General features: G+C 53.2%; 1 protein-coding gene across 3 annotated transcripts in view; it reads right to left on the reverse strand.

The window, feature by feature from the left end:
- Positions 1–27,652, reverse strand: part of SMG6 (SMG6 nonsense mediated mRNA decay factor) — a 106,073-nt gene that overhangs the window by 24,234 nt on the left and 54,187 nt on the right. For all 3 annotated transcript variants that reach the window (XM_061363407.1, XM_061363406.1, XM_061363405.1), the window contains exon 13: positions 19,468–19,669. In XM_061363407.1, the coding sequence (XP_061219391.1) occupies positions 19,468–19,669 (202 nt within the window). The remainder of the gene's footprint in view (positions 1–19,467; positions 19,670–27,652) is intronic.

The raw sequence follows: 27,652 nt of genomic DNA on the forward strand, positions 1-27,652 counted from the left end.
TTTCTCCTCTTTTGTTGAGGAAACTGAGTCTGCAGGAGCCTGTTTTAATGAGAACCACTGCAAGCTCCTCAAGCAGCACAGCTCCCACCTGGCTGCTGCTCCCAGCCTCCCCATGGGGGGGGTTTCACTTCCTCAAATACAAGCAGGTGACAATCCAGACCTCCTGAACTGGGATCCTGCGCTGGGGAAACTGGTTCCAGTGGTTGGTCTCAGTGGCAGAATGGTAGGGAATTCAGGGAAGGGCATTCAGCCAGGGAAACACTGCAAAAGGTCCCTCCTGAGCACCCCATTGCCAAGGGAATTTGATGCTGCTGCTGCACGGAGTTGGATGGAGAGCAGGAGGTCTCTGGGTTGGTACCCAGCTGGGGGGGTGGGTGAGTTATGGGGAGCAGCAGCCCAAACCCCAAGGTGTGTGTTTCGTTTCCTTCAGACTTCTTAGGCCAGGACACAGATTGGCCACTGGCCCCACTGATTTTAGGGGAACTTCAGAACATGGGGTGGATGCTGCTCCTGCAACGCTGCTTTCACCACCCCTTGGACCCAAGCCACCGGCCGACTGTGGCAGCACTGGGGGAGCTCTTCACCATCCCTTGGGAGACAAGGGGAGATTTCAAGCTCCAAGCTCTGCCCACATCAGAGGAAGCAGATACCTGAGTCAGAGCAATGCGATGTGAAACCTCTGCCCCACAAACCAGCAGCCAGACTGAGCAACGTCAGCGCCGCGCTGCCCCACACTCCTCACCAGCCCTGGATGATGCTCAGGGCACTCCGGCTCCACTCCACTTTGGAAGCTGGAAGAGAAACAGCTTTGCTTTGAACACAAAAGGAAGCAAAGCCCGTGTGAAAGGGCAGCGAACGGGGCTGAGGGCTGCTGCGTGCAGGGAGGAGCTCCTCCGTTAGGGCCGCTATTAAATTCCCTTGAAAACAGAGGGTGGGGATATGGAAGGCAATGGAATAACACCAGAAAAATGCCACCACAGCCGGGTCGGCTGCGACACCGCAGCCCCAGAGGCCTTGGCAACCCTGGCATTTCCACCCACCGCAGGAACCACAGCGGCAGCGCGCTCGGGGCAGGGAGGGAAGCAGCTCCCACCGCTTCCAGCAGCCACTTCAGGGAGGGACAAAGGCTCTTATTTGGCTTTACAGGGAAATGCTGCCACTTAGGGGACTCCCGATGACGTTCTTGTGCCTGACGGCCCATGTCCTCTTCGAGGAGGGGGGGAGACACGCTCCCTTCGCCTCCCTCCATGTGCTGGATGCGAGCTCCATCCCGCACAGATCCTGCTCTGCCTCTAAGGAAGGAGCAAGCAGAGCTCTGCTACTTCTACCCAGTGCTCAGCTCTTTGGGCAGATGATAAACGGCCCAAGTCTTGCAGCTTCCAGCTGCAAGCACACCTAGGGAAAGGAAGGGGGAATTGGAGCGGTGGTGGCTTGATGGGGAGAGGAAAACTCTTCGCTGTGCCTTTGTTTTCTGCAGAGCTCCTCCTCCGGGAGCGGGATGCTGAGGGAAGAGCAGGGCCCCTGCCCCGCAACGGAGGAGCTGAACCAGAACAATAGGGTGGGGACTCTGGATGGGCCCTGACAAGTGGGGTGGGCTGGAGCGGGGGCACCGATCCATCCTTTTGACTTCATTCACACTTACAGCTGCAGTCGAGATGTTTCCTGAAAGCACAGTAGGAAGAGAGGGGTATTCGCTCACTCCACCCTCCATCTAACACCGTCCTCGCGATCCAGCCGTGCACCCAGAGCCAATTCTGGCCTCTGGCAGAGCTGCAGGCCAGACATGACGAGCGCTGGTGTGAGCAGCACAGGTCCCCACCCGATGAGCAGCGCGCAGAGAGGAGGGGTGCTGCAGCCAGCCAAGAAATAACCCAACAATGCAGGGAAATGCAGAGTGTTTGAGCGTGTCCAAGGAGGTGTCAAGAGCGAGACTGGAGCCTCTGGCTTCAGGACAAGGGAAGGTGCAGCCCCTGGGTGATACTGCATGAAATGAAGAAGAGCTCCCCCCCACTAAAGGGGTGTCACAGCCACGCTGCACAAGGACCCTGAGGCAGGATGTGTGCCGCAACACTCCCAACACAGGGGTGACCATATCACCATGGTCCAACACGTCATATCACCATGGACCAATATCAACCATATCACCATGGACCAACATCAACCATATCACCATGGACCAACACATCACCTCCCAGTGATGCCACAACCTGCAATGCAGAGCAGAGGACTGGAACCAGCCCAGCGAACCCTGTGCCTGACTCACCGCTGCATCAGGAGCCTGAAAAACAACAGTTTCTCTTTGTTTTCACCCTAAAACCACCCAAACCCCATCTGCCCTCCTCTAAATGTGGACTCCCTCAGCCTGACTCCCAGCACAGCTCTGCCTGCATGTACTTGCAGTGGGATATGCAGGCTGCGATGGTGATGCCCCACAGCAGGAGCTGTCACGCTCCCCCAAGTGCCCACAGTTCAAGCATGCTGCAGCCAAGCTATTTGCAGCTTCAAACTTCAACCATTTTTGGTGAATCCCCAAATAAATTAAATGAAGAAAAAAAAAAAAAGAAAAAAAGAAAAAAAGAGGCTATATATTTTTTTTTTTCAAATGGGAAAAGTATTTCTTTCATTCTCCCATCATCCGAGTCCAGCAAACACGAAAAACATCGACCCAAACCAACGCTCAGACATCACATCTGCAGAGAGAGGGAGCATGGAAAATTTTAATCCAAAGGTTAATGTTTTGGGAAGCTCCGAGTGTGTGAAAAGAGGGGTGAGATGGGTGCTGCTCCACCAGTTGTTGCCGCCAAGTGGCGGCTTTCAAACGGTGCCTGCCTGCCCCAGCTCAGGCACTCGGGTTCAGAAGCTAAAATAGAAAACAACTGAAATCACTGCAAGCAAACAAACAGGCACAGCAGATGCTGGAGAAAGCCAAGCGAGGCAGGAGCCAGCAGGATGGAACGCTGCTCCAGCCCTGGGACTGGGAACAGCCTCCTGACTTGCCCCGGGTGAATGGAACTAAACCATAGGGATGGGGTGGCCCTCACCGTGCTCTGAGCTCTCCTGTCCCCGCTGTCACCTCCACCTCCTTTGCTCGCCGCTCTGCAGGATCACACTCTGGTGTTATCACATCTGGGGTTGGTTTATTTCCAGCCCTCAGTCTGAACCTTCACCATTCCCAGCCAGGACAACCATCTCCTGCTCGCTCCTGCCTTGCACCCTGAGCTGCTGGGCTCCTCTAGAACCATAGGATCACGGAATGGTTTGGGTTGGAAAGGACTTTAAAGATCATCTCTCCCCACTTCAGCTGCAGATGTGCCCTCTGAGCTTGTCATGCCCCCGATTTCCCCACATCCTGCTTCCAAAATGCCTTTGTCTTCATCTTCTGCATTAGATTATGCCCTTTCCAGCCTGCTCCTTCCAGACATTAGAAATCTCTCTCCCCCCAGCTACAACAGAATAGCATCCTAATTGCCTTTGTTAGGGATGGGGCCACGCTTGTACAACTGCCACGTCTGCTCGCGGGGCCGTATCAGCAGCAACAATAGCTTGAAAAGCTACAGGAGTTATAACATCGAGTCCTCCCACACTTAACTAAACACAAAGAGAAGGGACCATATGTGTGCACAAGCAGCCTTGTCAGGTGGGTTGGATCCCAGCTCCCCGGGGGTGGGAAGGGAAGGCAAGGCACCGGGCAGGCGTGAGAGCATCCGGCACAGCGGTACCGCTCGCTGCTGCTTGTTTACAGCATCCCCAGGGATACTGGATGGGATGGTTCCTGGGATCAGCCAGGGCACAGCTGCCCCCTAAGGTAGCAGAGATGGGCTTCAAAGAGCTTGGCTTCTCGCCTTGCTGGGCCCTGCTCTGCTGCTTCTGCCTACGCAGGGGTGCTTGGGAGGAGCAGAAGGCTGGAGGGTCTCCCAGACACAAACAAGCTCCATCCTGGGCTGGGATGGACCACTCTGCATCAATAGAGAGGTCCAATCATACCAGTGTACCTGGGTCACTATGGCTGGGAGGTCTCCAGAGCAGAGAACCCAGTAGCTCATTCCCAGACAAGTGCTTCCTGGAGCCATGGGAAGGTTCGGTTTTTAGTGCATTGCTGAAGGATGCAACAGAAAATGCCCATGGTCTGCTGCAGAGAGAGAGGAGGAGAGTGGCATCTCCCACACAGTTGGGATGTCACCCACTGGTCCCCTCAGAACGGTGGTGATGCACCAGAGAAGCACAATAAAGAGGAGAGTTTGGATGGATGATGGGGTTCAGCTCCAAAGATGCTGATTCTGAATGGGCACAAAGCTGCTTGAGTTGTCAGGCACAACCAGGCTGCTGGAGGGGGGGGCACACAGAGAAGGGGAAATGGGGGAATTGTCAGTTGTGAGCAGAGAATCTCTGCAAAAAGATGGGAAACCCATAAAATAGTGCACAAAAATGTAAATGGTCCTTTAACAAACCATTGGATAACCCAGCTCCAGACCAGTTCTGTGTGTACAGTGCCTTGCTTGGCTGAGACAGGACCCACCTCCCAATCACAACCACACTCCTCTCTCTGCAAGAAGAAACCTAAATCTGCTCATGAAAATATGGAGGTAAAGACAGAAAGAAGGAAACAGAAGTGAGGTCAAAAGGAACACCAGGAATCTCTACAGACACCAAACATCCCTCTAAGCTTAGCTCAGGAAAAGGGCTCTGACGAGCACATGGAAAACCTCTGCCCAGGCTGGGGAAGGGGCTGCAGGGGATGACGATGCCAAGGGAAGAGCCTGAGGAGGAGCTGTAGGAAATCATGGCAGGGCTCACCTGGGAAGTGTGTGATGAGAAACACGAGGAGCAGAACTGGCAAAGACAAGGCTGAGGACTGGGCTCCCTCGGGGTTCACGCTCATGGAAGCGTGTGCTAGCACGCTCCGAGGAGTCCCACAAAGGCCAGGAAGCTCCAGCTGCCCATGGACCAGAGCTCCTGCTCTGCACCCTTCAGCCCTCCAGCCAAGGGGGGGAATGTAATCAGAGCAATTTCTATTAGCAAGAATATAAAGACTTGGAACCTCTGGGCTGTCTCTTGACAACTCATTAATTACCAGGTAGCATCCCCTTGAAGCTGCCAACACAACACGCACAAGTTCCAGCACGACTTCGGGAGAGGGATGAACTTTACAACAAAACTCCAGGATTTCACTTCATCTCCCGCCACCATCTGAGATCCTGGGGGAACAGGAAGGGGTGGCAAGAGGCAAACTCTGAAGCCATCGGGGATCATCATTAACTCACTCACTCGTGGCCTCTGAAGCAAAACGCCAACCGTGCTGGGAGCAGAAGCTTAGAGCCACGTGAGAGCTCCTTGTGTTCTGCTGTGATGGGGTTCTGCTGTTCCTTGTGATGGGGTGGCCAACCCCTTGCAGCCCTCTTGTGCCCCAGGGCTTTGGCCATCAGAGCAGGCAGGCTTTGAAGCTAATAAGAGCAGAAACTGTATTTCAAATGGCTCCAGGTGATATAATCTTCACTAACAGCAACAACAAGGAGCAAATAAAAGAGCATGTCAAAGAATGCAGAGAAAAGACAAGGAAAAGGACGAGAGATGGGCAGAGGGACTGTTGCTGACAGAGCTTTTGTGGGAAAATACAGGAAACAGCCCACAGTGGTAGAAGGTGCCAGATGTTAACTCCAAGGACCAAAAGGTCTGGGCTGGAGCTTATTGACCTCACTGGTGTGGATGTGCAGTGTTGGTCCCAGCTGGTCCCTCACCTCCAACCATGTCCCACTTCACACCAGAACATCCCTTTCCAGTTGATTAGTTGCTAATTATTATAGGGCTGGTGTACCAGGGTATCACACTGTGCATCCCAACATAAGATTCCTCAGGCTCTAGAAACACAAGGAGATGGGAGATGCTGCTCAGGTTGGCACACATGAAACAAACCACACAGTACATTAGGTAGCATCTCTGAGGGCTGGTTCTGTCTGTGCTCACGGGGGTATCATACCATGCTCATTAACCAAAGCAGCATCCTGAACAGCACATGGGGACAGGGTTACATTTAAGGACTGCCTCAAGAAGACATTTGACATGTGACAACACTTGAGACACCCCTGGAGCCAGCCTGTCTGGTGGGCAGCTTTTGGGACCAGAAGCCTCCAGCTCCATGCTCCAAGCTCTGTAAGTGGCTGTGGGTTTCTTCCTCAGACACCAGGCCAAGCACAGGTCACCTCGCTCAGGTGCAAACGTCCCAGGCTAAGCCAAAGCATTTCTTTTCTTTCTCAGACTTACTTGATGTAAGTCCAAAAACTGATGACATCAAAGAGCCCATTGAGCAGATCCCCTCCAGATACACACGGGGACTTTACCTCGTTAGTACTAACACAGCTCCCCTGCGGACTTCCTGGGAACAGCTGAAGCAGCATCACACTTCAAAACCCAGCCTGCACATCACAGGGCTGAGGAGGAGTTCAGGTCTGGCCCTGGGTTGTTGACAACCATTTCAAAGGCCATGCAGGATCACACACTAAAACCGTCACAGCCCTGGAGGGGGGGAGCATGATTATCTTTGTCCCACAGGGGATGGGTTGCAGAGGGAATGGCAAGGGTAGGAGCTCACATGAATCCATCAAGGAGGGTCTGATTTAAAGGAAAGGGAAGATTGAGATGAGGGGGTGATCTACCTCTAGAACTGGTCAGTGATTGTTTCCCATGAGCTACAAAGAGGGATGTCCCTTCAGGATTTCAACCCATGGCAAAAGAGTCCAGCATCTTCCGAGGGGTGATAACAGTTCCGACACTGCTTGGGTCTGAGGTCACTTCCAGAGGGACAGAGGAGACCTGCAGGAGCCCAGGCTCAGCCATGGCACCAAGTGACAATGAGGAGATATGCTGCTTCCTGGAAAGAACTGGAACTGATGTGCAAATAATGAGGGTAAAACGTGGGGCGAGGGAGGGTTAAGGAGAGATTAGTCTGGGGCACACTCTGGGACACAGATACACAATGTTAAGTATGAGGGCAAAGGAAATGAAAACTGGAAACTCAAACATAGTCAAGAATCCAATCCCAGCCTGGGCAGGAAGTTTACACTCTGCTTCTAAATATACATGTTTTTAAATCAACAAGCTTTCTTGTTCCTCAGCTCTACTGTACAGCTACACAGGAGAAGCAACCGGAAAGAGGCACTGCCAACCTCTGCCGGGCCAAGCTTGCTGGCCCCAAGTGACAAGGAACGAGGGACAAATCCAGCCATGCCCCAGCAGGGAAGCAAAGGCAGGATCCTGAAGAAGCTCTGGGAGAGCAGCATTCCCAGCTCCAAGCACGTTGGCACCCAGTCCCTCACACATTCTCCTGTTGGGTCTCCCATTGCCATCATGCTCAAGGACCATGAGGAGGAAAGGAAGTGATAACCTGTGAGCATGAGTCCGACGCGGTGCCTCTTTCCTTCCTGCTCTCTGGCCACTGCATTCATGCTCAGCAGTGGGCTAGTCACATATATTTTTAATTTGATATAATTATCTCCTAGAAATTACAGTACACAGAAATCACAGCCTCTTGGGATCTAAAGCAATTAAGCGAAGATAAATTTCTTTCATGGAGCAAGCTGTCAAAGGATGAAGCAATTTCATTCCCCATTTGAAGTGGAAGCTTTGGGTCATGCATGGTTTATTTGAAACAATGCCATCACCTAAAGCTGCTGATCTTATCTGTCTCCCTCTCTCAGTCTCTCCATTTCAAACTGCTGAAGATGTGCAGCGTGGCACTGCCTGAAGTGATGACATCTGGCACCAGGCCAGCCACAGAAACAAGCTGCTCCTCCCCGAGCCTGAGTGCAAGAGGCCAAGCATTCCTATTAAAAAGGGGGAAACCGAGGTGAAATCTGGGAAGAGCTGAAAAGTGGGAATCCTGCCCAAGGGAACAGGAGATCCATGAGCTACAGGGGGAGCGAAGTGCCTGCAGGAAGGGGCGGCACTGCCCAAGACAGGATGGGAGCACGTAGCACATCTCTGAGGGCTAACAGTCTACCAGGCTTCCTCTTCATCACCAGGCTGCCCTGAAGCCATCTAAAGCAGGCTTTGAGGATTTCATCACAAGGAGCAGCCCATGCACTTCAGCATGAGGAGAGACATGACAGGTCAGGAATTATATCCCGTTAGCACATAGGTGCTAATTCTCAGAACTTCCGGCAAATTCTCTCCTGTCCTCACATTCCACCTTGCCAAAATGGTTCATTTTAGACAAAAAAAAGCACATAAAACATCAAGTAACTCCTCTCAATAAACCATTCGCCAAAGTGGTGGGTTTGAAATGCTGAAAAGGGGAGGATGAAGTTGCTGATATTAGAGGGAGCTGACAATACAAGCTGGCAATGGGTACAAGAAGCATCAAGACCACAGTATGATCTTCAAAAGTGACTTCAGCACCAGAAATCACTCCAATCACCCCGAAAATGCACATCAGCCACATCCATAACCATGATGCTTAAGGTAAATACAAAACCAAGTTCACACACTGAAGAGAGCAGGCAGGCAATAACTTCTCAGACCTCAGAAAACACATTTGTCTTCATAATAGGGATTTGTGTTTCTCTATGCATTCACCTACCCCAAATACAGTGAAGTTTGGGGAAAGTTTAAAAAGGAAATCGATAAAATGACTGGAAATTGCTAAAAAGTTGCTATTTATACTATATGGGCAAATATTTGCTGCATATGGTGGAGAAAATGCTTTATGTAAAGTGCTGGTATGCAAAACGCTACAGCAAGTTTTGTTAGTTTCAGTAAGTTATGGGCTTTACCTTATGTTTAAGGAAATACATGTAAATATGGGGGAAAATGAGATTAAATTCTCTGGATTAAATATTCTGCATTTGTAGTGTCCCACCACAGACACAGTTGAGCAGCTGCAGGAATACTGCTCGTGCCAGGCCTGGTTTGGGAGGAATGTTAATGCTTCCCAGTGAACCTTCACTCAGTACCCCCTCGTCTTCCTAAGGGACACGGGTGGCCTGGGGCTGAGGCACTGGCCTGAAATCCTGGGTATCAGGGGTTTGTTCTCATCCTGAAGCTGAGGTTTCCTGTGGGACCCGGGTCAGTCCCTCAGCCTCGCGTACCTCTGTTGCCAATCTCCAACGAGGAAATTGCTTTTCCTTCTGTCCCACCGTGTTGTGGAGATACGTTCATTAATGCCTGGGAAGTGCCTGGACTTCAGTGACGGCGAGGGAAGAAAATAACTAAGACCATGGTGGTGCCTTCTCTTTCTGCTCTGGGATGTGATGGAAACAAGGATGCTGAGGGCTGTGGCTCCAGCCTGCAGTGGGAGCTGAGCTCCCCATCCTCACCAGGACGCAGCCCAGTGCTGGCAGGAGGCTTTGGCATCCACAAAAACAACGGGAGGTCCAGCTGGGAGCACAAACGTGGGGAGCAGACTCCAAGCTCAATGACAGAGGTCACCTTCCGTCTCCCATAGAGACAGAGTAGATCCCCATCTGTTATTTGGGCTGACCACTCCCTGCATTCCACCCAGTCCACTTCTCTGGCAAGCTTCCCAGGACGTGGATCTTTCTTATTCAGGATAACAATGAGGAGTTATTAATTGGATCTTTTTTCAGGTTTCCTGAGGTCCTTCCAATAGCTGCGTTGGTGGATACCACAGCCGGGTCAGCTTCAGCAGGCGTGTTTTAAGCATTTCACTTGGCCAAAGATAGAACAGTGCTGTGAAACAAGGTCACCCCCAAAGCTAAGCCATGGGCAGGGATGAAGAGGCTGAGTTTAGGACTGGAGTGCAGAGTCTAAGTGATGGCAAAGCATCCAGCATGAGGCAAAGAGGCAACCCTGAGTCCCAGGGACCCCCTGCACGATCAGAAGCACCACATTAACTCTTAAGCACCACAAAGGTTGTCCAAGAAGGGACCAGCTCGGTCAGGCAGAGCAGCCCTTCCATTTCCTCCAAGTTTCTCTGGGTAGCAATAAGAGATGGCTCATTGGGAGGGGATCCAGCATGAATGGTGTTTTAATGAGGCCTTTCGATACACTTATAGACTAATCAGCGAATTCCATACGGTCTGGACTCTAATATGTCATTCTGAGTACACTAAAGGCATGGTGAATAACTCATTTATAGCCAGAGCTATAATACTAGGCCTGATGTGCTGCCAAGATGGGTCAGGTTTGGTGTCATTAGGAAGCTGGTGCAGCAGAAGCAAGACCATTACCTGCTGAAGAACCCTGAGGGAAGTGAAGGTGCAGGCAGTGTATCCCAAGGTGCTGCTGCACAGGTTTGGGAGTCATGGTTTGATTTCCATTGATGCTGACTCCAGGAACACGTGGTCAGAGTTGCTCAAAGAAACCAGTGGCAGGTGCTTGGAAGTGGATGAACTTCAAGGTCCCTCCAACCCAAACCATTCTATGGTTCTACGACATTCCCCCCTTTCCCAAGAGTCTGTGCCTCTCTAGTGGCAGCTTTTAGGACAAAAGGACCGAAGCAAGGCAAGTTTTCCATCTCATTGCAAACCTGGCTTGATGGTGAGAGAAGCAACGATCTTCAACAACAAGAGTCATCTGATCTGCACAAGAAGATCCAGCACTGCCCAAAACCAGGCAAGGGACAAGGCTGATTTCTCCTGTCAGTCTCTGCCTCGAGCTGATGATCACATCACGCTTCCAGCCTTTTGCTGACACCAGAGCCAAACTGTGCAGCCCTGGCTGAGGACCCACACACGTGCTGGTACATGTGCACGGCTCACACCCAGCCCTGCCTGAATCACTTGGAGCAGATAGTGGCTAAAGTGAGCCTGGAGGAGAGGCAGAGGTGGCTCCAAGGCTGGCAGCAGGCTGGGGAGGAAGGGATGGGAACATCACAACCCACTTGAGCAAAGTCCACAGCTTCCCCATGCACTGGGGTATTGCTCACTCCCTCCACATGCCAGGAGAGAGGAATCTGTAGGGTAGGGAAGGTTGTTTCCACCAACTGCTGGTTCGTGGCTGCCTGGAAGAGAGCACCTTCCCTGCAAGCTGCCTCCAGACCATAAAGCCACTCTTGCACTCGCTAACAGGCACGTGAAGAGGTGCTGTAAATGGATCTTAGCAGTTGGCAGGTGGTTCCTCACCTCGCAGTGAAACTGAAGTTCTCACACAGCAGCTCTCAGTTGCAGGATGGGAGGCAAAGCAGCAGGACTCTGCAGAGGAAGGGGGTGCACTGGAGGGAGTCAGATCTGCTCCCCTTCACCCCCGTGCCAGGACTATGGGATCTGTTAATACTCAGCTGTGGCAAAGGAGCTGCTCTGAAGTCCTGCTGCCTTCAAGGCTGTCTCTGCAGCTCCATGCCACGGCTGTGCGTCAGCAGGCAGGCGGTTGTCCTCAGCCCGAGCACTCTGCATGGCTGGGACAAGAGGATGTGAAAAGCTGCTATGCCCCAGAGACTGCAGTGCACAGGATACGGCCTGGATTCAAATCTGGTCAACAGAGGTCTTAAAATGTCAGCGTAAACAGGAGGGCAAGTCCTGGCGGGGAAGCTTGCTTGGGCTTCTGCTGCTTAACAATAGGTTCAGTGACCTGGACAAAGAAAACCTTGACCGATAAAGCCTGCAGATTAGACACCAGCTCCTGCCCTCCCAGCCTTTGAAGGGAGCAACTCACCAATGGATAAAGCCTGAAAGCTGCTCAGTTGCCTACTCAAGAGCAAACCCCACGTTGTTTAATACAGCTCAACCCAAAGCTGTGCCTTTAGGAGAGCAAAGGCTGCAGGACACTGGTGGGAAGGGAGAGCAGAAGAGCGCAGTGGTCACCTCCACTTCACAAGCAGCTCACAGAGCAACACATGGAGCCTGGAAAACCACTCAGAAGCACCTGAGAACGGCTCAGGGGCTCCAAAGCATGTCCCTCAGTCCATCTATTCACTTACTGAAGGGATGGGGGAACGTGTGGGACATTGAGGGTCAGAGAGCAGCAACGGAGAAGGTCCCAACGTACAGCAAACCTCCATTAGAGCAAACTGAAACACAACAAATTTAGCCCAGAAACAACACACGTTTTTAGCAGTGATTGGAATTGGCTCCTGGGGACACTTTGCTGAGGATCCCAATGGATTCTCAGCCTTTCAAAATGAAGGCTCTGAGCTTCCTACAAAACCTGGCTCCCTTGGCAATGTCCCTGTGGTTTCCTGAGGGAGACAGACACAGCTCCCTCGGCTTCCCAGCACACGGGGCTCTCCCAGCCTGGATTCCCCACTTGCAGCCCTGATGCACAGCACCGTGGGCTCCTCTTTGAAGACAAAGGGGGTTGTTTCTGACCCACACATTCCTCCCAGAAGCTCCCTGCCGTTCAAAGCACCTTGCTGACAGACAGGCAGGTGTGCCTGTGACAGTGGCCACCTCCTCACAGCCCCAAAGGGCGCCCGGGGGAGTTCTAGGAGCCCAGCTGTGACATTTCCTTTCACCTATACCTGTACAGCTGTTTCCTACAGGGCTGCAAGCCTCCAGTGAGATGCGTGAGGCTTCTGTAGGTGCTTGGGAACAAGACGGAACAGAAACGCTTCACACCTGGGCCCCAACATTACAGCACTGCTGGAAGGGGGCCAACACAAACTGGCAGAGTACCAGTTGCAATGGACATCAATTAAGCAGCCTGTCATCCTCAAGACTGCAGGGTTTGCTTCTCTGCGAGCTGCAGCGCTCCTTAAGCCTTCAGCAGCACCAGCGCCGGAGTTTTCCAGATGGGATCATTTCCCTCAGATTCCACTCGCTAGATTTATGGTGGTGTAGAGGGATTTTTTTTAACCCACTCTCTTTGCAGAGCCTGAGCTATTATTCCACGTTGTGGATTTCTCCAGGGCTGTGTTCAGTGTCTTAGGGCTTGTTTGCCACGAGTTCCCTTTACCTTCAGCTGGAGAAACATGGTTTTAAGAATATGCTCAAATCTCTCGTAGCTTAAAGAGTGATTAAAAGCTGAGACCAAATGATAAATGAAGACCTCTCTGGAAGATGCCCCACACAGCCCTAGGAGATGCAGCAGCAGCTTTCATGCCCATATGTATGAAGACACGTTTGAAACAGCACAACAGACATCAGCGCACCCTCCTCTGCCACTCAGACCTGGGGACAAGGACTCAGTTTGACACTTCCCCCTGTGCTAATGGCACTTGGTAGAGGCAGAGGCTCCTGTGATGTCCACACAGGCCCTGGCACTTGCAGCTCAAGGCAACACCAAGGATGGATGAGGAGTTCAAAGCAGGTGACGTTCTGCACTCTACCTTCATGGTGGCATAAACCCCAGCTCTCCTCCATCACCCACTGAATCACCTTCCACCATGGCCCATAATTTAGCCTAATGGACTTTTACAATCCAAAGGCACCACATGAAAGGGAAGGTCGAGGCTGGGATGGAGTTCAGATACTGGTCAGAAGATGTAAACATTTCTAACTGCTGCCTCGGGGCTGCCAGCTCCTGCCAAGTTCCCACTCGGAGCAAGGCTGCCTGGGGCAGGATCCTTCACTGCTGGTTTGGAAACCGAGGCAGGCAGGAATGGAAGGAGTTTTTCAGGGATGACTCCTCCTTGGCCTCTCCTCCTTGGGGCTCCGATCTCTGCTCACAGTTTCCCTTTTCCTCTCTGGACTCAACTCCAAGCTGGAAGCTCTCGCTCTCATGGGCTGAATGTGTTCGCCTGCCAAGCTGGAGGGAGATGCTCCAAGGCTATGGAATGGGAATATGGAAAGGATGCTGAGAAAACCGTTACATTTGCTCACTGGGGTTTTCTCTTTGCTTACAAAGAGTTTGTGCTCTCATAGTCTGGGTCTTGCTACTCTTCCTCTGATGTCTTGCAAGAAGCCCTCCCAAAATCCCTGTAGTGTGGCCACTCTAACCTGGATTTCATCCCTGGCATCCCAGCAGTCATGAGGTCTCAGAAAGGACAAACATCTGGTGTTTAGAGGCATGACAGAGCCTGGTCCCTATGACAGCTATCCCTCCTGGGCTTGTAAACCTGGGGCTCCCTTTCCAAGATGCATCAGACAGGGCTACACACTGCCAAGAGATATCTGCAAGCCTTAAGAAGACTGAAATACCATAAACAAGTGAAGTGAAGAACAAGACAGGACTAATTTTAGCCCAAGCCTAAATAATCATAGCTTCTAAATAGGCTACCAAATGTAGAGTACATTGGAGCAATTAGGGAAAGGGTTCAATCTGGACTGTTCACCTGAGCTGGACAGTGCAGAGGAAAGGGATTTGTGTTTTCTAAGGAGAGCAAAGCATTTTAAGCTGTCTGCACTGACAGGTGAGTACTGCAACTAAGCAGGAAGCAAGTACAAGGACAGCACCAAGTGTGGGAAGCTAACTGGCCACCCTGGAGCTGGAGGAACCACTTAGTACCCAGCGTGTAGGGTCGTTGTATTGCTAAGTTATCCTTCAGAGCCTTGCAAGCTTCAGGGCTTTCATTTGCCTGGTGAGGTGAGACAGGGTTGAGGCTAGCTGAGTGCTGAGGATCTGACACAGGCCACTCCACACATGAGCACGCACATGAGGGAGCACAGAAAAGTGCCTTGCTGTTGGAGAGGAGGGAACCACAGTGACTAGCCCTATAAGCATATGTATTAATCATGCACCGTCTGGTTTTAATCCACACACTGCTGATCCTGCGTCTCACTGTATTGTTATCAGGGGAAGGAGTATTTCTCCTCAATCTTATTCACCAGCCAAAAGCCTGAAAATGCAAAAAACACATTTGTGAAGTGCCTTCCCAAGGACCCTGGGCCCCGGCCCTGGTGAGCTGGGGCTGCTGCTGCCTTTTATTGGCTTTAAAAACCTTTTATTAACGTGTGTCAGGGCTGGGGGAGGAGGGAGAGGTTCAGGTTTCAGGACCCCCCATGCAGAGAGGTTTATTGTGGGAAGGGACATTAACACTTTCTCCTCCACATCTCCCTTGCCTGGGGACATGTGGAAGTGTGTGGGGTTGGGTGATGGAGGCATCCAGTCCATGCGGAGCTCCCAGGGATGTGGGCAAGCGGTGGTACCATAAGCCTGCAGACAGGAAAGGGACCTCCCTGCTCTGCATCATGCTGGGTGAGCTTCCAGCCTTGCCACCAGCTCCAGGGGGTCACTGCAGAGCAGGATGCTCCAGAGACAACAGGATTCAGTGGGAGCTGAGCAATCCAGGATATGCCCCATGTTCCCAGGGCTGCACAACGGACCCGGATGCACCATCACCAGGACTTGCTTTAGCCTCAACACAACCCAAGTGTTTTCCATGACAAGTCCCCTATGGCAGCATCACCTCACACCCCCTGATGAATCCACAGTTGCAACCTTCCTTCATCCTGAACCTTAACTCAGCCATGCAGGTTGAAGGAGGTGATCCTGCCCCTCTACTCTGCTCTTGTGAGATCCCACCTGGAGCAGTTCTGGCGCACACAACCAAGGAGGACATGGAACTGTTGGAGCAAGCCAAGAGGAGGCCACCAGGATGATCAGGCGCCAGAGGCAGGCTGAGAACACTGGGGATGTACAGCCTGGAGAAAAGAAGCTTTGTGGAGACCTCAGAGCAGCTTCCAGTGTGTCTAAAGGGGGCTACAAGGATGCTGGAGAAGGACTCTCCATCAGGGACTGTAGTGATAGGACAAGAGGTGATGGGTTCAAACTGAAAAAGGGAAGTCCATGTTAGATATAAGGCAGAAGTTCTTTACTGTGATGGTGGTGAGGCTCTGGCACAGGTGGCCCAAAGAACTGGTAAATGCCCCATCCCTGGCAGTGTTCAAGGCCAGGTTGGACAGAGCCTTGGGTGACATGTTCTAGTGTGAGGTTTCCCTGTCCACGGCAGGCGGTTGGAACTGGATGATCTTAAGGTCCCTTCCAACCCAAACCACTCTATGGTGCTCCCTGCTCTTGCCTCGGGTGCAGTCCTGGGTGAGTGTGGTCCTGGCAGCATCTCCTTCGGCTGCAAATGCTGCAGACACAGTCTGACAGCTCAGGCACCAGGCTGCATAGTTTGGTGTTGACTGGTACTTTCAATGGTGTTCCATCACACAAGCTGCAATGGCTATCTGCCCAACATACGCCCAGGAAAACATCACCAAGTTATGCTCACCCCGGAGCCAGCTTTTGTTGGTTACAGCTTCAATGACAGTGCAGGAGACGATGGGAAGCTCTCAGTGTCACACTGGCTCCAGCAGGAATCTGAACGCGCAGCTTCATGGCAACAAACGGAGTCAGAACATTCACACTCAAAATAAGAGCCAGGCCAAATGCTCAGAAACTCTGGCTGAACACTGCACTCATTCTGCTAAATGGGACGTGGAGAACAGAGAGAACAGGGAAGCACAGCGTTTGTCCTATAGAGGTTACAAAGCATCCTCTTGGTAGAGCAAATAACCTAACGCCACTTTGAGCCCAATGCTTTCCAGTTGTCATAGGATCATGGAATGGTTTGGGTTGGAAGGGACCTTAAATCCACCTCCAACCCCTGCCACGGGCAAGGACCCCTTCCACTGGAGCAGCTTGCTCCAAGCCCCTGTGTCCAACCTGGCCTTGAACACTGCCAGGGATGGGGCAGCCACAGCTTCTCTGGGCACCCTGTGCCAGCGCCTCAGCACCCTCACAGGGAAGAGCTTCTGCCTAAGAGCTCAGCTCAGTCTCCCCTCGGGCAGGTTAAAGTCTTCCCTTCCAACAGATTCTGCTCCTCCAAAACATTACAAATTCATTAAAAAACTATGGTGCAAAAGCATGGGATAAGGATTCGGAGCATCAGCGAGCAAGGTGAGGTATTATCCTTGCAGTAAAAAGCCAACCATCCCTTCCTAGCCATGCAAGTGATAGGAAAGGTCCCAAAGCATGCTTCCCAGAGCCACTTCGGCATGGACACAGCAAACACTACAAACGGCCCCGAGATGCATCCACTGAGGAGTCAGGTTTATCTGGGTTCTGCAAGCCAACAGGAGGGCAGGGAGCAGATGGTGCCCTTGGGACCACACACGGGGATCCCCAGACAAGTTGGACTGGGGCTTTGTGGCAGGGAAGGGCCTTTTTGTATCCTGCCCACAGTCCTTTGTGAAAGGCCCCTCTGTCACACCTCACTGGTTTGGGCTGCACTGCTTCCTACAACAGCCCTCTTCTGGGGGCTTCACATCATTCACTGCATTAATACCTTAGTGAAACAAAGTCATCATTTGACTGCAGTGACACCACTGCCACCCCAGTCCCATCAGAACAAATGGTGTAGGAGCATCCAAAGATGTCACCGTGCCTCCTTGGCCAAGGTGTTCACCTCCACTCAAGTTATACCTGAGAGAGCCATCGACCTGCTTTGAAACATCTCCAAGGCTGAAGAGACCCTGCAGAGTCACTAAGGAGGCTGCTTTCAAGTGCTTAACTACCCAAAGTGTGAAGCCTTCCCTGAAGTCCAGCTTTTGCTGCAATTATGTCCATTCCTTCCTGTGCTTTTCAGCATGGAGTTGGAGGTCAGTTTGTTCTGCTCCTCTCTGCAACAGCTCACTGCACTTTACCCAGCCTCTTTGACTAAACAGATCTTCCAGTCCCTTCTTGGAAGTCAGGTTTGTGAGATCCCTGCTCTGTCTCACTGGCATCCCCTTAATCCTCCTACGTGTCCTCTGCACAGCGAATACCCATATCTGCTGTTTCATCAGACTGTGTTGAGAAGAGACCTTGCAGAACCCATTGCTCCTGCTCAGTGTGCCCTGGGGAGTGCTGGTACCAGTGGGTTCCTCTGTCTACCTCCACGAGATGTGTTTGGTGCACAAGGCAGAGACCAGAAGGCGGCACAACACAACTGGGACACAACAGGGGCTCGGATGTGTGCCAACAACACCCCAGGCTGCTGGGTGGGATCATGGCTCCAAAGTCAGCTGCTTTCAAACCAAACAAGAGACACAGAAGTGAAGAAAGGGAAGGGAAAAGGGAAAAGGGAAAAGAAAAAAGAGAAGGGAAAGGAAATGGAAAAGGAAGGGAAAAGGGGGCAGACACAGCCAGGCCTGGCTCATTCTCTTTGGGATCTGTGTTTCCTTTCCAGCAGAGCTGAGCTTGTACCACTGCGCGGATGCTCGGGTGCCTGCTGCTGAGCTGTGAAGGGCACCAGCTCCTGCCAGGAATGCTGGAGTTCCTTTCTAAAGCACCAGAACCAAAGGGAACCAGGACAGAGAGAAAACCCAGCTTGGAAGCTCAGGTGTAGCTACAGGACAGGGTCATGGCTCTCCTCTTACAAAGATGAGTGCAAGTGCCCGGCAGGGCAGGTAGATGGCACTCCGAATAAACCAGTGTGTGGTTACAAGAGGCAGAATCCAGGGAATACCGACCCTTTCCCACAAGTTATGGGGCACCAGAAGAAGCTGCTCAGCCCCTTCATTTGCCTGTTTGGGCTCTGGTTTGTGGCTGCTGGGGAAAGAGTCCCTGTGTAGATAATGGGGCACTGGGGCTGTCCCCAGAAGCCCGGTGAGGACACAACACACACCGGGCAAACCGAGGGCAGGAATGGCAACCACATTGGTTTAACCCCTTCAAATAGAGCCCCCAAAATCCATTTTTCCAAGGGCAGAGAGAGAAGTGGAGCAGGAATCCACATCTCCTGGGTCCCTCTGTGGGAAAGGTCCTGGATTCCTCACTGTCATTTCAGAAGTGGCACACGGGAAGGCACATTACCACCATCACACACAGGCTCTCCACTGAAACCAGCCTCTGCATCTCCTCTTGGAGCACCGACCTCTTGGGAAAGCTCTTCCCAGATGAGCAGCGTTCCTGCCTCCAAGCAGGAAACTGTTGAGAGCCACTCTTATCCTGCTGTGCCTCCAAGGGAGTGCAAAACAAATGCCATTGTGCCTCTTCCATCCTTCCCCCCACCCTGGCCCTGTTCCTCCTCTCAGGTTCAGACACGTTATCCAAGTGCAGCCCCCAGGTCCCTTCTGGCCAGGTGGTGGCAGAGAGCAGCCCCCAAACCCCACCTCAACAAGGGAACTGATTTCATGAGTCTAAAAACAAACAGCCAAAGGAAAGTTCAGGCTCGAATGGGCTCCTAGAGCAAAGAAAGGAAAATAGAGAGCAGGCAGTGGGGAATGCTTCATATTCCTAAAAGCCTTTTGTACGTTAACACATGGTGTCTGCTTCTCTCTAGTCACCTATTTATCACTCTCCTCTTTAGAGAAGGGAAAAAAGTGCTGGCTGCCTTCCTAAGGCAGAGTTTTGTGGCCGGGGGGAGGGGGAGGGTGCTTTAAGCATGATGCAAACCATTTGGAGTGCACTGAGAGCACTGCCAACACAAGCTGCACTATTTAAACAAGTGAGGAAATGATCGTATATACAACATGCCAGCGAGCACACACACACCAGAGGAAGTCGAGAGGGGTTTTCATGACACAGAGCTGGATGTCAGCGGCTGAAAGGTCGATATTTTCCCTTAACACCCTTCTCAATGACTTAATCGTGTTCCGTTTGCACAGAAAACTTCCCAAGAATAAAAGTCTGTGGAGGAATCGAAGGGGGGATGTTTGGCCTAGTGCTGACCTTGTCCGAGGTCCTCTCCACGTAGCAGGGCTCCTGGGGGGCGACCAGCAGGGGGATGAAGCCCGAGAGCAGCCGATCCTCTTCCAGGCTTAGCAGGGCAAGGTCGTCATCTGGGTCCTTGTACAAGGGCACCTCCGACTGATTCACTGTGGTCAGTATGTTACAGAAGTCAGCCAGCGTCGCCCACACATCTACTGAGACCCTGGGAGAACGAGGAGAGACGTGAGCAATTCCGGGCTGGAATGCACTGGGAGTTGCCTGCAATGCTGCAGTGAATACCAGAGAGGTGAGGCGAGGCACAGCCATCACCACCACCGACCTACCCCACTGGGAGGGCTCCGGCCGCAGCTGCGCTGGCACCGAACCCACCGGGGCTTGCAGCCCATGACACCGACCACCCCGTGGTCCTGCCTCCACCCCCCTGGATAGGGAACAGCTCCCAGGATCTCACTCTTCCCACTGTTCTGCCCACTCCTGCCCGCTCCCGAGCCGGCACATGCGCGGGAAGCGGCTTCCCCGTGCAGTGCCAGCGGGAACCCGGCTCATTCCAGATGGGAGAACTGATGCTGTTGCTCAATGTTAAGGCTGCTGGGAGGACAGAGCAAGCAGCCACGCTGCTGTGGGGCAAAAGAGGTGTCTGGAGGGGGGGGTCCAACCCAGCCCAGGGGTTCCGGCCCAGCCTAGGGCACCCCTCTCCTTCATGCTGCTGCATCCGTGTGCCCTAAAGCATGGAGATTTTCCTTGTTAAACCCCAGCCCCAGTGGGAAGAAGCCAGCCTTTGCTTCTGGCCACAGTTTCAACACTGACAACCGACCTGCAGAGCTGCCTTTGTGGTGCATCACCTTCCCAGAATGGGAATGTGAGGCCACCAGCAGCCCTGGACCGCATCCCATCACACATCCCCATCACTGAGCACACTCTGGGGAGCACTCAGCACCCCAGGGAGGGCGAGCATGGGGGAAGCAGGGAACAAGCACAGAGCAATGCAGCTGGATGGGGCTTGGAGGAACCTGCTGCAGCAAAGGTGTCCCTACTCACGGCAGAGGGTTGGAACTGGATGAGCTTTAAGACCCTTCCAACCCAAACCATCTGTGATTCTATTACACTGCATTTCTAAAAGCACTCAGATAGAGTTTTTTAGTGCATTAACTGGACTGAAAGCATGAAACAGGGTAAAGTGGGTCTGATGTGCTTGCTTCTGCTGGCATTAAGGAGGGCTGCTCCTCCATCCCTCTGGGGCACCCAAAAAGCACAGCATCACCAGGAGCGCAGCAGTGACCGGTGCAGCCCAAGGCAGCGCAGGGCTGGAGGGAGGCCCCCTGCTCTTTGAACTGCTCCAGGTGGACAGAGTCTGCACTGGGTTATTTACGGGAATCAATGTACCAGCAAAGCACACTGAAATGAAACATCTTGTTTTCAAGAGCGTCCTGGGAGCCAGGCAGAATGAGGAGCCATTAATCAAAGCCCGGCACGTAATCAGCACACATGTACCGCAGAGTCGCCCGCATCCCTAAGCCAGCCCCAGCCTTGCACTGCTGCAAGAGGATGCGAGGGCCCTCTGGTCACAGACACCAGGAGCTGGGTTCATTCACAAAGCTCCATCGCTTGGCTCAGCCAGGTCTGGCTGTCAGAAATGTTTAAATATGGAAAAAAATAAACAGTTGCAACACGTTTCTTCTACTTCTTCTTCTTCTTCTCTTTTTTTTTTGGTGCAGGGATCTGTCCGAGGCCCTTTGTGATGTAATGGGAAACGCTGCGTTTGTGCTACCAGCTGGAAAATAAACAGAGCTTCGAGGGTTAAAAGGAACTGAACTTTCCACGACCCCTATCTGCAAAAGAAGAAAATAATAAGAGGAATGATCCACTGCCCCACAGCCCTGATAGTTTATCCTCCAGCCCTGGCTGCAGAGACAAGCACCGGATGTGATAGGGCTGCTCTGGGCCACCTCCAAGGCGAGCTCTGCCCATGGGAGATGCACAGGGCTTGGGAGGCTCAGCCCTCCCCCAGTGCCCTGCTGGCAACTGGGCTTGGCTGCCTGCGGCCGGTCACATAGCACTGGTGGGGCCCCAGCACCGGCTTGGATGAAGGAGGTGCAGAGGCATCAGCGGGGGAGAGGTACGGGGAGAGTGGCTGCAGCCACAGGGAACAGGAACACTGGGGTGTTGGGGACAGGCAGAGATGCAGAGGATGCTCCCAGAGGGCTGAGACAGTGGAGGAGAAAGGAAAGCAACACACTGAAGAGATCTCGCAGGTATTCCCTAAGAAACAGAGCTGGAGGCAGGGGATGGAGATGACCAGTGAGGGTGTGAGGGAGGCAGAGGGTAGCAGTGGGATGCTGGGATCCACAGCAGGACAGGGGTGAAGGAGCAGCCCACATGAAGCCAAAGGCAGAAAGATGCCATGCGAACAGTCACTGAGCTGATGCTAACACCCCTGCAGCCCACAGCCCTGTGGGCCCTCTCCTCTCCCCCCACTGCAGCACTGCAGCCCCTCGCCACCTCCTGAGCACCACAGCAGTCCCTGTCACTTTATCCCCTTCATCCCCAGCTCCCTCCAGCTTCCCAGTGCCTTGCCACATTTGTCATTCTGGATGTGCTACGTTTCCACCCTGCTTCAGTGAAAGCACAGACTCCCAGGTACCATCTCACTGCAACACAGCCCCGAGCATCCTCTCACGTGCAGCACCCCTTCAGAAAGCCAACAAAGACGAAGGTGTTGGCATTTCTGCTCCCGTGATGCAGAGGCAGCACTGCAGAGAGCAGGTCTGACAATTCCCTGCCTTCCCTTTGGATGCAGCTCCTCCTCTGCAGTGCATCTCCCAGCGCCGGCACCACTGAGATCATTTACCAGCTGCCACCCACCGGCAAAGGCAGCGAGGGCTAAGAGCTCATCCTGACACTGTGCAGCCCCATGGATCTCCTGCTGGGACACACACTTGCCCTGGAAGGTCGCACAACACTCGGGAGTGCTGTCAGGCTCCTTCCCAGGATAACACTGTGGCCACCTCCACGCAGTTCTGGCTTATGTCACCTCACCGGAGCCTCTCTGCAAAAGCCAAGGCAGGTCCAGGTGCCTGGAATCGCTGTATCCACACAGTGCCACGGCTTCAGCATCCCTCTGCGGAGGGAGGCCCTGTATTACTGACATTGAGCCCAGGCACGCAGCTCCCAGGTACGGGGATGAGGCTCCCAGAGCTTTTAACCAAGGAAGCGAGCAGGGGGTTAGCGCGAGGTCTCTCCTCGGAGCGGGGGGTTCATTCCCTTCCCCACAGACACATTTCCATTCACTTATTCTAGCAGGACAGGAAAAAAAATAAGAGTTAATTTCTTTTTTATTGCCTCAGGATTCCAGGTTTAATGTAGCTGTCAGGGCGAGCGCAGCCCAGCTGCACGCCGACAGGACACAGCCCGGCCAGGCAGCGCAAGTGTGTGGTCACAGCACAGCTCTGCCTTCGGATGGCTCCTGGTGAAGGTGATGCCCACCGTGGGTGTGAATCATCCCAAGGCAGAAGGCACGGAGAGGATGTGACACCGATGCTCACCGCATCCCCACGGGCGTTACGTGGCACAAGGCATCTTCACCGGGGGCTGCCTGGTGATTAATATCAAGCACAATGACCCCATGTTCCAGGCCTGCGGGGGCCTGTGGAGGTGGCCATTTCCTGTGTAATACCAGCTTGTTTAAACACTAACAGTCCAGCTCCACAGCTGCAGAACAAACCCGGAAAGCGCCGAGCAGAAGAAGCCCTGCATTGTGTTCCCTGGCCTCTGAGAGCCGCGCTGCCGGGCAGATGGAAAACACCTCGGGATCGCTGCAATATGGACACACCAGCTCCCGGTGCGAGGCAGCACCAGTGCCCACCCTGTACAAAGTGCTCTGCATCCCTCCAGCCTGAGGCTTCCTCTCTCCTGGCCCAGGGGAAGGTGGACTAAAAGCAGCTCCTGTTTTAGGAAGCTCTTCCCTGTGAGGGTGCTGAGGCGCTGGCACAGGGTGCCCAGAGAAGCTGTGGCTGCCCCATCCCTGGCAGTGCTCAAGGCCAGGTTGGACACAGGGGCTTGGAGCAAGCTGCTCCAGTGGAAGGGGTCCCTGCCCGTGGCAGGGGTTGGAACTGGATGAACTTTAAGGTCCCTTCCAACCCAAACCATTCCATGATTCTGTGATTCCTCTGCAAGGAACAAAAGGGCCTGGCAGTGGGAGCTCTTCCCACCAGCCATGTCCTGGACTCACAATTGCCCAGAGCAGGGATGAGGTGATCACAGCCCCTCTGCCCCATGGCATCAGTGATTCCCCCAGTCTGCCTTGCACACAGTCCCTTTGCCCCCCCCCAGGCATCCACAAACCCATTCCTCTCCTGGGAACCTGCCTTTGGAGTCAGAGGGATGCTCTCTGCAGAAAGGTGCAGTCTCCTCCCAACCAGCTTCTGCTCTGCCACAGCCCCCTCTCCACAGAGAGTCTTGGCTTCTGCTTCAGTCAATGCTACCTCCATTCTCAGCCAGGTTTACACTACGGAGCCACCTCGGAATGCTCACTTTGATGTCTCCATAGGCACACCGCGGTGGCCAGCACTGCTAATGAAAGCTGAGATCCGCAAAAGGGATTTTCCATTTAGTCTCCAGCAAACTCCAACAAGGTCTTGGCACCCCTGTCCGAGACTCTGTCCATCTCTCCCAGTGGGAGCTGCCATCTCAGTGACACTTCCCTGCAGGAGCGATGTGATGAGAGCGATCTGGCACATCTCTCTGGGAAGGTAAGCTCCAGAATGCGCTCCGAGCTTTTGGATTTCATTGAATACTTGGTTTAAATTAACCATTTTTAAATGCTTGCAGACAGCTCTCCACAAACCGAGAGGCCCTTCCTTCGCCTCAGCATGGAAGGAGCACGGATCTGCCAGGGTCAGCCCTGCAGCACTGTGTCTGTCTAGCCAGTGGCTTCCCCATCGACTCTTGCGCTTCACTTAGCCATGGACTCACTGCAGCAACATAGCAGAGCGAGGAGAAGCTTTTGCTGTCCCCTGCCCAGCCCTCTTCCCAGCCATATGTCCCAAAAGGAGATGGATTCACTTGGAGATCTGCCTTTCACCCCATCTGCTGCTAATATCTCCGCCTAAGGGGATCCACCCTGCTCCCCTCTCCCCAAGGCTTCCTGCTTTTTACACCCTCATCTCCACAGATGACTCCAGGGGAAAGTTGGTCCCAAATGCACTTCTCCAACCCAGTGACACGTTAGTGCAACCGCTTTGAACTGCTCAGACCTCAATGCAGCGTTTGCCATGAAACATGCAGATATAAATGACTTGTAAGATACAGAAGTGACTGCTGCTGGCTGCTAGAAGACCTGGCAACACACAGTCCCTGAGCCACGGGACACTGCTGCGCTGAGGAGAGATGTCCACGGTCAGGTTTAGCTCCTAATCTGGAAACACTTGAGGAAAGAGCAATGGAAAACTCACTGAGCCCCTATCCCAAAATCACCGCTCCAATACACAGAGCAGCCCCAAGAGAGGGATCACAGAATGGTTAGGGTAGGAAGGGACCTTAAAGATCATCTAGTTCCAACCCCAGGCAGGCTGTCACCTCTCTATAGCCCTCTGGCTTGAAAACACATCACAACGCAGTGACCCATGCTGGATGAGCACTTTAGACCAAGGAGAGTGGTTTTAGGGAAAGCTGTAGCTTCTCATTCGGGTTGGATTTGGAACCACCGAGCCCCCAGGTAGCAAGAAGATGCCTGTCAAGAGCTGGAGCCCATTGCCAAACCCCTGCCATGAGAAGGACCCGGAGGATGCAGCCTCCACAGAGCCCACTCCTGCATGGTGGGTTTCAGCACCTCTCACCCCTTACACCTTTCCCTCCACCTCCATGCAAAGGGGGAAAGCACCGAGCTGAGGAATTTGGTGTGGGCTTTTGCACTTCTCCTCCTTTTTCTTTCAGTGCAAGGACTCAAATCCAGCAGTGTGATAAATGCATCCGAGCTACAATTAGGAAGATATATAGCATCAGAACGCGAAGGTCTGGGCAGCGTGGTGAAACGCGGGCTCTCCAGAGCCCCAGCTATGTTTCCCATTATGTAACCCTGGTCATGGGCAGACAGCCAGACTCCAAATGAAAAAGAGACTCTGGCTTGGCACGGGTTCTATTTTCCTATCCTCATTCGGGGTCAGCGCAGTGTCATACAGCTGCAGAGAAAGCTCCGGGGATTAAACCTGGGAAAGACTCCAAGACCAAGGACCCGGGTTCAAGTACCAGCTGAAAGCAATAAACCAACTGCCACAGCTGGGCTGAGTTTAAACGTTCTCAATGTCCCCCCCCCAACCTCCCTCCTTCTAAAGGAGGAGTGATCCCGAACACGGTGAGCGCGGAGGCCTTGGGATGTGCGGCGCGGGATGCAGGCGCTGGTGGAGTCTTGACAAGCTGCCCCGCTGGCCCCCAGCCCAGGCCGTCATCCTGGCACTGGTGCTGGCCCCGGATGAGCTGCACTTTGATGCAAGCTCTGGGCCAGGTCTTTGTTGCTCTAAGTGGGGCTGCCAGGTGGGTACAGGGCCTGGGTTTTCCAGCACCTTGAGCACGTTCATGGCATCCTTGCAGGGTGCTTCTGTGCTTCGGGGTGGTTTACTGTCCCTTTTTCTGTGTTGTCAATGAAAGTGATGGCTGTGGAGCACTGGGAGGCAGTTTCAGTGTGTCCAAGCAGCTTCTCTACTGATGGGGACCTTGCGGCACGTCCCATCGCCATGTGGGAAACAGCACAGGCCACTTAGCCCTGCAACTTGGCATCAGTGCTCGCTCCTTGCATGTTCCCTCTGTTCCTGAGCTCAGCCTGCCCACAAACCTTGGCTTAGTCCACCACGCCTGCTGCTCTGACCCATGTTTTACTTCCAAACTCCTTTGAAACTGCTCCTATCTAAACCCCAGGACTCGGTGACTCTACCTGGTTACTGCACAGCCCCAGGCCAGACAGCAGCCTTGTGTCAACAGAGAGCTGAAACACTAGCCCAGTGCTCCTTTTTCCTTTCCTGCCTCCAGGGAAAATGCTGTAAATCCCAGGTCATGCCCAAGAGCGGAGCTGGTTCCCTGCTGTTCATCACTACACACATCCAGGGAAGCTCAGCCACTGCTGTTCCAGAGTCCTGGACCGCTAACACCCATCCCCATGAGAGGTCAGGGCTGAAAGAGCACCATGGATAAGACAGAGCCAAAGAGCACCGGGATGGGATGGGAGCAAACGTGAGGAAGGATGCCCATGCCCTCGAGTAAGGACACAGTGGGATAAGAGGGGCTGCTTGCTCCTTCTCCATGGAGAAGGCAAGACAGGGAAGCAGCTTGGCCTCTGCTACAAGAGTAGACCCTCATTCCTCCACCAAGCAAACCTTGTGGAGTAGAGCCCCCCAACCCATGCCTGCTGCTCCCCTACCACCACCTTCTTCTCCCACCCCATGGGACACGCAAAGAGCCGGCACCTGATCCATAGGGCCACAGCCCCATGCCCTGCAGGAGGGGGGAGGCAGGCGCCGAGCGCTGGCTGTGCCGAAGCCCATCACAAATTCCATCTTGGCTGCCCCGTCGCCAAGGGCTCGGCGGCGTCTCCCTGCGCAGGGAATGGGGGGGATTGGTGCAGGCGGCTTCACGTGACGGATCCCAGTTGGAGTTCCTGCCCAAAGATGGGCAGCAGTTCACATGAGCAGGCAGCGGTCCCACACCGAGCAGCCGACAAACAGAAAACAGACTCCATCTCCACAAAATGAGGCCCAGAACTTCCTGTGTGAGATTTCCATTTCCTCAGCCAAATGAAAAAGAACTGGAGTAAGAGGCAATAAACCGGGAGAGCGGGACTGGACCTGACGCACGGAGCGGGGACCCATTAATGGTTAAGCCACTTTGCTGGATTACTCTTAATGCGCCTTTCCCATCACCCTGGGTTCTGGCTTCTTTGGATTAACAATAAGACGTGATTTCAAGCTCTGGATCCGGAGTACCGGAGGCAGATGGAAAATCCTGCGGGAAAGCAGCTACGGAGCATGCTCAGACACTCTTTTGCATACTCCATACTTGGCCCCTTCGCTTGAGTTTCTGTCCAAAAATATGCAAATTGCCTAGTCCGCATTATGGACTAATGGGCTGGAATGAGCCAGTTGGGAAGATTAACCCTTCTGTGTGGTGTAGAGGTGGAGACAAGCTGGTTCTGAAGCTG

This window comes from Neopsephotus bourkii, unplaced genomic scaffold (assembly GCF_033783945.1).
Source record: "Neopsephotus bourkii isolate Nb327-2 ecotype Australia unplaced genomic scaffold, CSIRO-AGI_Nbou_v1 NB_1154, whole genome shotgun sequence".
In the NCBI taxonomy this organism is placed as follows: Eukaryota; Metazoa; Chordata; class Aves; order Psittaciformes; family Psittacidae; genus Neopsephotus; species Neopsephotus bourkii.